Source organism: Bubalus bubalis, chromosome 3 (genome assembly GCF_019923935.1).
Source record: "Bubalus bubalis isolate 160015118507 breed Murrah chromosome 3, NDDB_SH_1, whole genome shotgun sequence".
NCBI lineage: Eukaryota > Metazoa > Chordata > Mammalia > Artiodactyla > Bovidae > Bubalus > Bubalus bubalis.
The window spans coordinates 73,716,184-73,731,581 of record NC_059159.1 but is presented as its reverse complement, the minus strand read 5'-3'; the positions used below and the strand labels follow the sequence as shown (position 1 = coordinate 73,731,581).

Sequence of the window (15,398 nt, the reverse complement as noted above, 5' to 3'; positions counted from 1 at the left end):
CTGTCTTCAATCTTTCCCAGCATCAGGGTCTTTTCTAATGAGTCAGTTTTTCAAATCAGGTGGCCAAAGTATTGGAGCTTCTGTTTCAGCCTCAGTCCTTCCAATGAACATTCAGGACTGATTGCCTCTATGATTGAAGGAGATGTTAAGCTGATCTTATAACTTAGACATAAAAAATGAAAGAACGCCTTTTGCAGCAACCAATGAATGGACCTAGAGAGTATTATCTTTACTTAAGTAAGTCAGATAGAGAAAGACAAACCTGATATGATATCATGTATGCTGCTGCTGCTCAGGCACATCTGACCTCTTTCTCCCTCCTTCCCTCTCTGAACTACTCTGGTACTTTGGCCAGTGGGTCTCCAGCTCTTTCCTACTGCTCCACAGTGCTGGACTCCTCTTGCCAGAGTCCTTTTGGAGCAGGAGTTCATCCTCTGAACCTCTTCAGGGCTGGGTCCAGCTCTGCTCAGCCAGGCCCCATCTATAGTCACACACCGGCATGTTTCATTTCTCTGAGGCTGCTTCTGCATTACCGTAGCAACACCACAGGATACATACACCCTCTGATCCCAAGGGGGCAAGGAAGTGTGGGAGAGGGCACTCTTGCATACAGAGTTAGGACCTTTTCTCACCAGACATCTTGGATCTAGCCAACTAAAGAAAGCATGGAGAAAGCCAAGGGCCATTTTTCTGTTCTTTCTTTTAACAAATATTTGGGTAGCTTCTGTGAGGGGCAGGATGGTGCACCCTGGGGCAAAGGACAAAGATGCTGGATTCAGCAGCTTCCCTGGGTTCAGATCCTGACATCTCCACTTAGAGCGACCTAATGCAATATCTATCCTCTGAGAAATGAGGACCATCATAGTACTTATCTCCTAGGACTGCTATGAGGATTAAACTCATTAATATACAGGTAAACCACCTAAAGGACCCTTTGGGGTGTCTATCTCCCTGGTGTTTACAAAGTGCTCTCCTGATCCATGCCGTAGTGTAGAAGACTGCGGTTCATGTGGCAGACTTGGAATCCAGATTTAAAGCCCCAGGAGAACATCATGACTACTACTAGGTAGGCAAAACCCTCTCTGAACCTCGGTCACTTCACCTGTAAAATGGGCAGCAGGTTCTTGGCTCCCTTTCTCAAGGTCATGGTGAAGTTCAGCTGAAATCATGGAGAGGATGCACTGCCTGAACTGAAACTTGCCTTTGGGAAGTGGAAGAGATTAGAGAGAGCTGAGCATCCCCCTTTCTGATTGGCTCAGATTTGTGAATGGTGGAGGGGGCGGGGCTGGGTTGCAAATAGACAGTCCTTGGCCCCTTCTCAGTTCCTAGGCTTAGGAGAAAGTTTCCCTGCCCCTTTGGCCTGACCTACTTTACTCCAACCTCAGGAGGAGGAAATGGCAACCCACTCCAGTATTCTTGCCTGGAGAATCCCATGGACAGAGGAGCCTGGGAGGCTATAGTCCATGGGGTCGCAAAGAGTCAGACACGACTGAGCATACACGCACTTTTTACTCCAAGGGCCAAATGGGGGTGGGCGTGGAGGTGTGAAGATGGAGACAACGAAAAAGGGCAGGCCAGGTGGTCTGCAGCCTATAGTGGGTCTCCCCCTGCCCCATCCAACCACCGTGCTTGTCCCATCTCCACGTTCCTCACACCTCAGCACCTTTATTTATTAAACTGTTATCTTTCCTCACACCACACAACCACAGGGAGACCTGGACGGTGTGGCATGTTCCCCACACTCCCAGAGTTTGGGGCAGGACCTGGCCCATGGCTGGTACTCAGTAAGTGTCCCATCAGAGAGGATGACTTGTGAGGCTCCCGGAGGAGGGACTCTGGGGAGATCACCGCTCCTTGCCCCTGGCCCATTACCCTCAGACATCATCACTGTTCACACCAGAGGCCCCTCCAGGAACAAAATCACAGACGTTGGGAGGGCTCAGGGCCCAGTATTCTCTTGCAGAAAACCACATGGAATGGCCACCCAAAGTCACTCACCCAGAGTGGCAGAGCTGGCGTGACCAACCCTCCTGGTCTGCCCCCGCCGGGACTAAGGGGCTCTCCGGGATGCGGGACTTTCAGAGCTTAAAGGGGGACAGTCCCAGACAATGTGGGGTGTTAGGGCTGGCACCCGGGAATCTTAACTTCTCAAGTCCCTCTACCCCTCAGATGGGTGAGGAAAAAAGGTCCAGGACGAAAATCCAGAGCCCCCAGGCACCAGGCGGCCTTCCCTGGGTCTCCTCTCTCCCCCTCTCCAGTGCAGCTGCGGCCGAGCTGGGCTCGGGAACTTGCGCGCCGCGCTGGGGTTCCGGGGGCCGGGCGGGGCGCGGGGACCCTCGGCCGCACAAAGAGGCCGGGCCGCGGCAGTTTTGAAAAGAGCAAGGAAGTTGATCTGGGCCGGGGCCCAAGCAGTGACGAGGAGGGAGGGCGCGAGGGCGGGCGGGCGGCGGGAGGGCGGGCGCGCGGGGCCGGGGGCGGCCTCAGTCCACGCCTCGCCTGCCTCCACGGGAAGCGCGCGGCGGGATGGGCGGCCGGGCGCTGCGCCCCCAGCCGGCTACCCCGCGGACCCTCCCCTCGGCGCGCCGCCTCCGCAGCCGGGGCTCCGGCGCGACTCCGGCACCGAGTCCCACTCCCGCGGGCGGCGCGTAGGGAGGCGATCGTTCGGTGCCCTCCGGGAACCCGCAGGCTTCACTCGGGGTCGCACGGCCGCCGAGCCGCCTCCGACCGGGCCCGCCTGAGGCCTCGGAGCGGGGACCATGAAAGGTAAGCCCGCGCGCGGGAGCTCCGAGGCGAGCCCCCTTGGGGCCCTCCACCCTGACCGGGTGCGGTGGGCATCTCTCGGAGGGCGGGCTGAGGACCGGAGGACTCCTCCGGGAAGGATGGCAGGGGCTTCCCTACTCCTTTCGTATCGTCTGGAGAAAAGTCTTAGGAGGACAGGATGGAGCCCTAAAGTCCAGAGGAAGGGGAGAGGAGAGGGAGAATGGAGAACGTTCTCATCTGTCATTGCTCTTGCCTGAAAAGCCATTGTAATTACCAGAGAAGTTTTTGATCCCTTTAACCAGTCAGCACGGAAAGATGCTACAGCCCAAAGCTTCTAGGAATATGGACTTCATCTAGCACACGCATCTCAGTCTGCTGCAGCCCCCATCTAGCCATTTACCCCATGGGATCCTCCTCTGGGAGTTTCAATCCCAGGAGAGACCTGCTGTGACTGAGTTTCTTAGCCCAGGCCTGCCCTTCCCAACCTCTGAACCCTGCCTGACCTACCTCTCACCTCCTGGAGACAGAGCAGCGGTGGAAGATCAGTGGCCCAGGCCTGAGCTCTCTCTGGGCCAGTGAGCATCACCACAGTGGTCCTTGCAGCTGGTTCCTGGGATGGAAACAAGAAGCAGACCTGGTCCCAGATGTTCATCCCTGGACCCTGGCTTTCTTGAGGCCAGGGAGAGTGGACATCTAGGCTTCATGCTCATTCTCAGGCTAAGGGAGAAGCCAGCTCTGGAGTCATACTGTGAGTCTGGAAACTTTGAGGATGGTTCCTCTCTCACCTACTTCATGCTAATCCTTCCATAGGAGCCAGGCAGATGCTTTTGCTCCTAACACCTCTTCCACTTACTGAATGTTAAAATGACCAAGGGCTTTTGGGGGTCATCCACAGGGCTTTCCTCTATGTTCTCGTGGGGTGTTGATGAAGCAGCCTTGTCTGCCATTGAAGGATTCAGGGTTCCTGTGAAGAAAAGGCTTCATGGCTAAACCTCTGATTGACCACAGCCTCCATGCTGTGTGGTTGGGGAAACTGAGGCCCAAGCAGGTAGGATTATTGGCCTTATGGTTGGATCACCTGTGCAGTCCCCCAAGGTCCCAGGGCCATTCATGAGGTTCAATGGTCTGCTGTTGCTGTCTTAAAATTATTATTTTAATATTTTTTTGGCATGTGGGATCTTAGTTCCCTGACCAGGGATCGAACCCATGCCCCCTGCATTGGTAGCATAGAGTCTTAACCACTGGAGCGCCAGGGAAGTCCCCTGTCTTGAAATTATTAATAATTTTTTAAACAAGGGAGCTTAGCATTTTTACTTTGCACTGGAACGTGCAAATTACACTGCTGGGTGTGTGGATCAGAGAAGGGACTTGCTTAAGATTCACAGCTAGTCAGGGGGACTGGCCCAAAGCTCCTGCCCTGCAGGCCAGTGTGCTTGCTCATACATACATCCCTCTTCCTCCCCTCTGGTCTCTGGTCCCTCTGTCTGTGCTCCCTGGCAGCCTCACCGTGTCTTGAGCTTCCTGGGATGATGCGAGCAGGTTATCACCAACTCCAGGGAGTTCCCTTAGCAATAGAGAGGGGCCTTCCTCACCTGTCTCCTGTTATCGGCTCCCACATCTGTGGTGCAGTCCTGTGCCTGGTCAGCGACCCCGGGGAGGTCATTACCAGAAGCTTCCAGAAAGATCTGAGACCACCTCTCACCACAGGCTCGGGGCCCACGCTGCTATGGATGTGGATGATGGTGGTGAGATGCCGCATGTTCTCAAAGAGGTTTGGCTCCACCAACATTCCAGAAGAACACTTGGAGAGAAAAGATGGTGAGGGAAAGACAGGCAGGGCTGAACGCCTCTGACATAGAGGAGACACCCAGTTCTTGTAGGGGTGGGAGGCTTCCCTGGTGGCTCAAATGGTAAAGAATCCACCTGAAATGTTGGGAGAGCCAGGCTTGATCCCTGGGTCAGGAAGATCCCCTGGAAGAGGGCACGGCAACCCACTCCAGTATTTTCCAGGAGAATCCCCTGGACAGAGAAGCCTGGTGGGCTACAGTCCATGGGGTCACAAAAAGTCAGACTGAAAGACTAACACACACACCCAACTCCTGGGGAGGAAGTTGGGAACACACGACCTGCCTTTCTGAAAGTTAGTGAGGCAACAACATTCCTCTGAGTGGAGGAGGAAAAGGAAAGAGCTGGTATGAATGGGTGTTTAGAGGAGGTCTCTGAGGAGGACCAGCTTGTTGGCTGGGAGGCTGTGGGCTCCAAGTAAAGAGCCCAAGGCCTGCCCTTTTCTCTCAAGGAGCAGTCTCACCACCATGGGGGGCTGCATTCCTGTTTGCTGAGGCCTTCAGGGCAGCTCTTGTATATTTTTCCCCCAGTTTTGGGAAACCTTCCACGATCTCCCATGACATCCCAGGGCCTGGGCCTCAGAGCTGCAGAGAAGGCCGGGTGTGTTCCCATCACGCCTCCATGCAGGGTCTCCCTCTTTGTCTCCCTCATCCTCCCCGGGAGCCAGGAAGAGCTACCACCTCTACCTGAGAGGGAAAAGCCAGGCCAGGCAGTCAATATTTGGCCTTGGGGAATCTGTGGACTGTGAAGAATCAGATTTTTTTTTTTCCCACATGGAAAAAAGAAAGTGCCAGAAAAACGGGCCCGGCCCCTTCCAGGACAGCCCTTCCCCAGGGGAAGCTAGCTTCGAACTCTCCCACCAATCTGCCATGGATCTGAGGATTACATGGGCTGGCAAAGGCTCACCAGCCCCACTCAAAGCTAAACAAGGTGATGTTATGCTTTGTGGGGGTTGGTGGGGACGGTACTTAGACAAGAAAACAGGTCTGCTAAGGAGTGCCACCAGCGGCCAGGCGCCAGGCCCGCTCTGCCAGCCAAACTGTTTCCACCCTGAGGCGCCTCCCACCCGCCTGCCCACTGGCTGGCAGCCGGGCCTCCCAGGCAGCCGCATCTTTTGGTGCGAGCCAGCCCCAGGCCCCCAGTCCAGCCCCTCTCACACCTGAGGGCACACAGCTGCCACCACCCCTGGCAATGGGCCCACCTTGGAGCTGCCCACTGGCTTGTCTGAGCCTTTAACAGCCACCCGTGGAATTGTTCCCACATCTCCAGTGAGAGGGTCCAGTGGCAAGAGCCCCTTCCAGCCACATGAGGTCCCCACGGAGTAGTTCGATTCACTGCAGAGATGACTGATTTGAGAGTCAAGGACACAGGCTCTGATCCTGGCCACATGTGAGGCTCTGGTCAGTGTTCCCTTCTCTGGCCCAACTTCCTCCTCCTGGTGGTCCCGAGGCCCATCTTGCCCTGATGCCCTGGGACTCAGCCCAGGAGCTTTGGGCTGAGGGCCAAGCGGAAGTGACTTGGTAGAGAGATGGTTGGAGGCAGGCCTGCCGCATGGGTCACTGTGCCCAGGGAGACTTGGCCTTAGCTTCCATAGATGGGCAGACCCACATTCTGCTGTCCCCCAAGCCTGGGGGAAAAGCCCTTCCGCATGGAATCGGGGAGCAGTGCCCACACCCTGAAGGCAAAGGGCAGGCGGGAGGGCAGGGGGACTCAGAAAACAATAGTGAGATCCTGGAAAATCTACCTCCTGCTGCTTGGCAGGGGGGATGTATCCACTCATCGACGTGCAGACTGGGTCCCTTTTGGAAGCCCAACCTTCATCCCCAGACCGCAGGGCACTGGAGGGGGGTCTGACATGGCAAAGGTGCACAGAGTCAATAAAATGGCCTGATGCGGGGGTGGGAGGGTGGGGGGATGGGGGGTGCACGCTGGCCACCTTGCCTTCCAGCTGGGGTGATTTTAAAAACTGAAGACTCCCCTCTCAAGCTTATTTGGAAGAGGAGATAAAGAATTCTGCTTCTCAGTGGATGTTGGTGAACGTTTTGGCAGGTTTTGTGAAGGCCTTTGGGGGCAGTTCTTGTATATCTTTCCCCCAGTTTAGGGAAACCTTCCACAATCTCCCTTGACATCCCAGGGCCCCAGCCGCATAACAGAAATACACTACTATGTGTAAAATAGATAACTAATGAAAACCTCCTTTATAGCACAGGGAATTCTACTCAATGGTGACCTAAATGGGAAAGAAATCCAAAAATGGAGGGGATATATATACGTTTAGCTGATTCACATTGTTTTACAGTAAACACTAACGCAATATAGTAAAGCAACTATACTCCAATAAAAGTTAGAAAAAACAGAAGAGAACCAAGTAATCAAGGGGGATGACATGAAGGCACCAGTGAATGGTACAGACAGTAGATTCCATAGAAATCCGAGGAGAGAAAGAACCTTTCACATTGGGGCAGGTGGGGAAGGCTTTAGGATGTAGTAGAAGGTGAGCAAGGTCTGGATGGGGTCATGCAGGAGACAGGCAGGAGGGGCAGGCGCTGTCATTGGGCAAGTGTATTTAAGGGTGATGGGCAGAGAGGTTGGCTTGGAGGTTGAGGGTTTGGCAGAGAAACGCAGGGAGCCACAGAACCAGGAGGCCTTGAGCACCACGCCAAGGACTCCAACTGTGTCCTGTTGACTTTGGAGAGGCCCTGAACAGGTTTGTCAGAAGATGGCCTGCTTGCTAGTTCTCTAATGACATTCACCCACGTTGGGAAATCTCTACTTTTAGAGAAAGCCATAAAGGAAGAAGAAAATGAGCCTGTGATGGAGCCAAGAGGAGCGGTCAGGGACACAGGGGACAAAGGAGGATGTAATATCATGGAAACTGAGAGGAGAAAGTTCCAAGAAGGAAGAAATGGTCAACAGCATTGACTGTTGATGGACAGGCTTTGCTCAGGGTTATTCGATCCTGAAAAAAACAGGTGGCATAGACCGAGAGAAGAGTGGGTAGATTTGAAACAAAAACCCAGGGAGGCCTTGTGTTAGAGAAGTTTGAGAAAAAGAGAGCCAAGAAGTTAAAGCAAGAAGCAGGCCAGGCGTGAAGAGATTTTCAAGATGGGATTGGCCGGCTCATTGGAAGGTCAGGGGAGAGAAGAAAAGGGGAGAGGGGGGCCTGGAGATGATGGAGACATGAGTGGCTGAGCTTTGCCTGTAGAAAGAAGAAAGGCTGCCTTCATGGTACCCCAGGATGTAGACATAGGTTTTTTGCATCACGAGTTGCACTGAATCTTTTTACCATCCATCCCCAGTATAAACATTTTGAAAAATACAAAAAAAAGAGAAAAAAAAATGGTCCTCACATGAACTCCTACCCCTCAGAGAAAATTGATAAGATTTGGATGAGAATTCTTCCAGAAATTCTTCTGTGTTTATTTGCACACAGATTTTTTTTCCACATAGGTAAGATTACACTATATATGTATTTTTATATGTATTTTTAAATTCCAACAATAGAACCTAGACATATTCCTTGGGCAATAAGTATAGATCTGCTTTCTTTTTAACAGCTGCATAATATTCCATAGTATGGCTTTCTTTTTTAACAGCTGCATGATATTCCATAGTATGGCATTCTTTTTTAACAGCTGCATGATATTCCATAGTATGGCTTTATAAGAATTTATTTAATCAATCCTTTGTGCTGTGCTTAGTTGCTCAGTCATGTCTGACTCTCTGCAACCCCGTGGACTGTTGCCTGTCCATGGGGATTCTCCAGGCAAGATTACTGAAGTGGGTTGCCATGCCCTCCTCCAGGGGCTCTTCCAACCCAGGGATTGAACCCAGGTCTCCCACGTTGCAGACGGATTCTTTACTGTCTGAGCCATCAGGGAAGCCCAGTCCTTTATCAATGGACACTTAAGGTATATACATTTTCCCTTGCATTTATCACAGCATGCAGTGATAATCTTTACATGTCCATCTTTGCCTAGTGGTATATTTATCCCTTTAAAAAGTAATTCCTAGAAAGGGGATTGCTGAGTGAAAAGGAAAAATTGGAGTTTTTGAAAGCTGAAAACCAGTCCTGAGTGTGACGGACCTTAGGGAAGGGAAATAAATGACAGCAGAGTTCAAGCATGATAGAAAAATAATTCTAATAAAAATGGCTGATTCTCCCGTTTATCAAGTTCTGGTACTTTTCACATGTTGTCTCATTTTTACAGCAGCTCATGAAGTTGATGGTTTTCTCACTATTTGGCACACACAGCCCAGAGACAGAAGGGGAATCCCCATGTGAGAGAAAGCATGACCGGAAGTGGTGACAAGCAGAGAGAGTGAGGGGTTTGAAGGCCCAGACATGATGGTCAAGATCAAGAAACTAATGATTCCCACCCCTCCCATCCACTGGACTTGTGGATTTCAAGGGCAGTGGAGGAGGTGCTATGTCCACAGAGGAGACCAGTGTGTATGTGATGGGAGAGGGTTGAGCTCTGCTGTATTGAGTTAATAATCAAGATGCTCTTCTCAAACACCGCCTCCCATATCCGTGGGGTTTTATTCCAAAACCCCCCAGATATACCAAAATCCAAGGATGCTCAAATCCTGTATATAAAATGGCATAGTATTAGCCTTTAACCTACCCACAGCTTCCAGTTTTGTTTTTTATTAATTTTTATTGGAGTATAGTTTCTTTTTTGGGCTTCCCTGGTGGCTCAGACGGTTAAAGAATCCACCTGCAATGCAGAAGACCTGGGTTCTATCTCTGGATTGGGAAGATTCCCCTGGAGGAGAGCATGACAACCCACTCCAATATTCCTTCATGGAGAATACCATGAACAGAGGAGCCTGGCTCTAATCCATGGGGTCTCAAAGAGTCGGACACAACTGAGCGACTAATCACATTTGGTTGCTTTACAAAGCTATGTTAGTTTCTGTGGCACAGCAGTGAAGCAGCCACACAGGTGCATATATTCCCCCTGTTTTGGATTTCCCTTCCCATATACTTTAAATTATCTCTAGATTACTTATGATGTCTGCTGCTGCTGCTGCTGCTGCTAAGTCGCTTCAGTCGTGTCTGACTCTGTGCGACCCCATAGACGGCAGCCCACCAGGCTCCCCGGTCCCTGGGATTCTCCAGGCAAGAATACTGGAGTGGGTTGCCATTTCCTCCTCCAATGCATGAAAGTGAAAAGTGAAAGTGAAGTAGCGCATTCGTGTCCGACTCTTAGTGACCCCATGGACTGCAGCCTACCAGGCTCCTCCGTCCATGGGATTTTCCAGGCAAGAGGACTGGAGTGGGGTGCCATTGCAGTTTAAATGTAAATAGTTGTAAATAGAGTGTAAATGCTATGTAAGTAGTCACTGGTCACTCAGCAAGTTCAAGTTGTGCTTTTTTGAAACTTCCTGGAAAGTTTTTTTTTATATATACATATTTTCTTACTGAGGTTGGTTGAATCTGTGGATGTGGAACTCATGAATATGGACCGGCGTTTGTTTTATAAACACACACACATATATGTATGAGAGTGACAGTGTTAGTCACTCAGTCGTGCCCGACTCTTTGGGACTCTGTAGACTGCAGCCTGCCAGGCTCCTTTGTCCATGGGATTTCCCAGGCAAGAATACTGGAGTGGGTTGCCATTTCCTTCTCCAGGGGATCTTCCTGATCCAGGGATCCAACCCAGGTCTCCTGCACTGCAGGCAGATTCTTTACCGACTGAGCTACAAGGGAAGCCCTATATGTATGTATAATAATTGTATTTATTTGGCTGTGCTGGATCTTAGTTGTGGCACTTAGAATCTTCGATCGTTGTTCATCGTGGCATGTGAACTCTTAATTGCAGCACATCTGGTCTTTAGCTGTGGTGTGTGAATTCTTAGTTGTGGCATGTGAGATCTAGTTCCCAGACCAGGGATGGAACCCAGGCCCTCTGTGTCATTGTGAGTGCAGAGTCTTAGCCACTGGACCACTTAGGGGAGTCCCCAAGTTGGCATTTTGAGTTTATCACAAATAACCAGGGATTGCTTCTGGCACTCCGTGGGTCGCCACGCCAGATGTCTGCACAGTGTGGGTGAACCTTGTGTAGTAGAAATTTATGCCACCCAAATGCCAAGAGTGCCCCAGTGAGAACACTGAGGGCAAGAAAGGGGAGGTAATTTAGGATAGAGAGGGAATCTTCCCACAACCTCTGTGGTTATGGGAACTGTAAAAGGCAGCTGATGCTGGGAGCCATGGGCTGGCTCTGAGGATTCAGGCAGAAGTGGTGGGGAGGGGAGAGGGAGAGAGACAATGCCTGTTCCAGAGCATCAAATGTGGATTTTAGGAAAGAAGGTGCAGAGAGGCGGCAACTATCACAGGGAAACAGAGCATGATACCTCCTGAGCAGGAGAATCTGAAAGGGAAGGACCAGTTCATCAGAGCAGAGAGGGACAGACGGATTCCCACCCAAATATAGACGCATCTGCAGCGGAAGACTGTGGCGAGGGGGTCATGGCAGAAGGCTTCCAAGGAAAACAGTTTTTCAACCTTAATTACAGCATTCTCCCACCATAAACTACAATTTCTCTGCGACTTTAAATATAGCCTTGGTTCCTGAGAAGAGTCCGAAGTCTTTATTTTTACTAACCCAATTGGCTGTTTTGAAAACCCACTCTGTGAACTCCATAGAAGATAATCATCAAAATATGTTCCTTGAAGTTCCTGAAGAAAGCCCTTTTATTCAGTTCCTCGAATCTCTCCCCCTCACTGACTCTGATGGGAGATTGCAGTCCCAGAAAGGCCAAAGAGTGAATTAACTCCACATTTTCGGTCAACCAAAAGTGAGCCTGAGTCGACAGCCACGGTTGTGTTAGCAGGTTGGGGCTATTTTCCGCCTCCACAGGGTGAGGTGAACCTGGTCTAACCTCAGCGGAGCCAGGAGGCACACCCAGCCACGTGCCCAGTCAGGAACCTTCAAATCAAACTCTCTAGATGTGGCCCTGTGGGAGCCGAGGCTTGAAAAAACAAGGGCGTTCCCTTGTGGCTGTCCCTCTGATATTTGAGTTGGATGACACGACCGTAGGTACGGACGAAACACAGGCTCTTTCAAATCTCCAGTGGTTGCCACTGCTTCATGAGACTGAGCTTGCAGCGCTGTCTTCGAAGGCTAATTTGTTTGTAAAGTTCATTGCTTGGAATTTGGGTAGAGATCTCTAGGTGAAGTGTGGAGCCGGTTATGCCTTGGGTAGGTCATGCGGGATGCTCCCTCATGACAGCTCCCTCTAGAACAGGGGAGGCTGAAACGGACATACAAAGTCTTTGAAGTTTGGTACCCAGAACAGCAGGCTGTCCCCAGTTTGGCCCAAAAGAGAGGTTTTCCCAGATACTCGTGGGTTCAGGCATTACCCTATCCCAAGGGTATACTCCTTTCCCAAGCCCCACTCGCTGCCGTCCCAGTAGCCTCTATCCTGGAGTCAGCAAAATGAAAGAAGGATGAAAAAGAGACAAAATACAACTAGAGCCTGTGTCTGCCTTCCTGGGAAGGTGACCTCGTTTCAGACACCTGTGGCTACCTCTCCAAGCATCCCAGGACCCGGCAGCCCATAATATTTGACACGATGGGGCTCCTTCGTTTTCAGCATGTCAAGAAGCCCTCGATTTCATGGATGGTTTACATTTGATGCAGGAGAGAACTGCAGCCTGAGTTGAGAGGGCCGTAAAAACGCTGGTGGGATTCTAAAGTGATCAACTGGACACAGATGGAGAAAATTAAACCCCTCTCCCACAAAAAGTGAGTCTTTTTAGCCTTTAGGAGTGAAAGATCATAACCCTTGCCGCAGCTCTGGGGAAAGAGACGGGAAGCAGATCCCAAATTTTGCTGTACCACCTCCAAATCCCTCTTTCATTCCTTTTCAATCCAAACATTAGGCCCCTCCCTGTATATTCTTTCTGCTCCTTTAAGCCTTTGCATCCTGAATTCATCAGAACTCCCCAGCACTCCCTCGCCATGCAGAACTCTAAAAATAGATCATGTTTAAACCATATTTTAAGTCATTAAACTTTTTTTTTTTTTTGTAAAACTGAGCTCTTAATCAAAAAGGGCAGAAGTTAGCAATACTCTAAGGATGCAGGCCTTCGTAAAGGGTCAGAAAACCCATCTTTTTTGAATATCCGCTTGAGGTCAGCCCTGTGTTGAAAGAGGCCCAGGAAAGACTTCCTGACCTCAAGGAGGTGAGAAACTGCTGGCAGGCCAGACGTGCAAACAGATGCCGGGCCCCGATGGATAAGGCTTTTCTGAGCTCTGCAGCTTGTGTATGTGTGTGTGTGCGTGTGTGTAGCTGTGCAAGAACTCCATAAGTGTATTTGCATCTTGCTTCAAATCACTTCCCTGGTGGTTTAGATGGTAAAGAGTCTCCCTGCAAAATAGGAATCCCGGGTTCAATCCCTGGATTGGGAAGATCCCTTGGAGAAGGGAACGGCAACCCACTCCAGTATTCTTGCCTGGAGAATCCCATAGACAGAGAAGGCTGGAAGGCTACAGTTCATGGAGTCATGAAGAATTGGACACAACTGAGCAACTAACACTTTGACTTTTCAGATTTTGGGGCATTTAGGAACCACTGACTAGCTAACAGATCACTTAACCTCTCTGAGCCTTTGTAACATGGTAAGTGGGCTCTGTGACTTAACAAGTTCCCTTCCCACTCCCCCTCTCTCTGAAAACTCTGAAAAGCCAGGGCACCCTACACTAAATGACATGCCCCAGAAGGCGTGGGAACAGGCAGTGCAGAAGATGGACTGGGGAGGAGATTCTTTTCCTACCTCCGCAGACTCTACTTGGTCCAGTGTGCAAGGGGAGAGTACAGATCCTGCCTCATCCACCATCATCTTGCCCGTCATTGCCTTTGTGTCCTCCAGCCAAGCTCTGCTCCATTCTTTAGGTCTGTCTCCTCTCCCATCCTCTCACTGGCTCAGTCGTGGTGTAATGTGAGTATAATGAGTCCATGCTTGAGAACAGTTTGGCTTCTAAAACCCTCACAAATGCTTTGGATTATGTTCTTATTCAGAGGAACAGGGCTGGGACAGTTGCTACAGCCTTCCAGACGTAGGTAAATGAGGGGTCCCCAGGGTCCATGGTTCAGCGCTAGTTAACAGGAAGTTTGAAGGATTAGAAAGAGAAGATCTCTTTGGGGACGCTGGGGAACAGTGCTGTGAGTTATGGAGCTGAGATGTCAGCAAAGGGAATGGGGCCAAACACTTGTGAAGTCTCTCGTCTAAAGAGAGCTGAGATCATGCCCACCAGTGGTTCCCTTCACGTGGGCTACCCCGCGAGGCATCAGATGAGTCTCTGTGAATTCCCACTTGCTCACAACTGCCCATCTTGGAGCTCTCGACAGGACAGCAGAATTATGACAGAGCTGTGTGCTTTCCGAGGGAGTGTTCGCTGAAGGTTAGTGCTAATCTTGCCTGATTTAAGCCTTCCCAGATTCCCTGCAAAGGCTATAAACAGCAAAGTGATGAAATTGACCCTGGAAACAGAACAGGGAGGAGACCTCATCACGGGGGTGGGCAGAGAAGCCCCACCAGGGGAGGAGAGAAATGAGAAACGGGCAGGAAGGCCTGGAAGGCGTCTCCGCTCTAAGAATGGAAGGAATACCTCCCCAAGGGACCCCAAAGGCTGCGGTATATCCAACAGCGTCATTCTGGAATACCTCCCCAAGGGACCCCAAAGGCTGCGGTATATCCAACAGCGTCATTCTGGATGAGATGTTGGGGGTGAGAGGGCCCCACTAGTTAGGGTGAGGTTTTGGTGGTCACAGCACAGAAGGCACCGCCTCGCCTGGGGCGCTGCTTTATGGAAAACTGATGGCAGCGCTGGTAACCTCCCAGGTAGAGTTATCCTCTTAAACTCTTGGCACATTGATGATGGGATAGCAGCCCAAGACACAAAGCAGGGCTGAAGAGGTTGATTTCTTAGGATACGTAGAAAGGGTTCCCATCCTTGTCAGCCTTCCTTCCGCCGCTGTGCCCACTCTCCGTCAAATCATGCACACATACACAAACACACACACATTCATGCACACAGCTGAAAACACACTAACTCCATCACATAGAGGGTACCTGGAGTCTGTTACTATGGAGAGGAAACTCAAGCAGGAAATTCAGGAGGTTTTGATACTGTTACTGATCAGGGTCCTTGTATTAGAGTGTAGTTGCTTTTACAATGTTGTTTTACATTCTGTTGTACAGCAAAGTGAATCAGCTATAAGTACAGATGTATCTCCTCTTTTTTGGATTTCCTTCCTGTTTACTTTTTCTGAAGCTCTTGAGGGTAATTTACATACATCATGGTTCTTTACTTCTGAACACTTCAGCGTGGATTTCCTAGGAACAGGAAGATGATCAGGGTATAGTCATGAACTCCTGAATTTGCTTCAATTCTGTATCTAATTTACCATAGATATTCTGATGTTCATTGATCAAATAATCCCCTCAATAGATTTCCTTTTCCCTCCAGCACAGGATCCATTCTGACATTAAGGACTGTATTTGGCTGTCATGTCTCTTTCACCTTGTGTTCTCTTTTTAGACTCTAAAATTTTTGAAAATACAGTCCCCCACCAACTTGTTAAATACAATTTTCATGCTGTGTTTTTCTCATATTACCTCATGATTCAATTGGGGTTCTGCATCCTTGGCCAATAAATTTTGTAGACGCTGGTGTGTCCTGCTCAGCTGTCACATCTAAAGGTATACCCTGTCCATCTGTCCCTCTCCTGGTCAGTGTTGCCTGGTTTCCTCAATGTATAATTACTGAGGCTTTTTT

General features: G+C 50.3%; 1 protein-coding gene across 4 annotated transcripts in view; it reads left to right on the top strand.

Moving 5' to 3' along the window:
* Positions 1–2,461: 2,461 nt before the first annotated feature.
* Positions 2,462–15,398, top strand: part of SCARA3 (scavenger receptor class A member 3) — a 34,982-nt gene continuing 22,045 nt past the window's right edge. For 2 of the 4 annotated variants that reach the window (XM_044939735.2, XM_006060257.4), the window contains exon 1: positions 2,470–2,763. In XM_044939735.2, the coding sequence (XP_044795670.1) occupies positions 2,757–2,763 (7 nt within the window). In that variant the 5' untranslated portion in view covers positions 2,470–2,756. Of the gene's footprint in view, positions 2,764–5,389; positions 5,536–12,257; positions 12,363–15,398 lie in introns of all 4 variants that reach the window. The other 2 variants (XM_044939733.2, XM_044939734.2) reach the window with 2 other exon arrangements.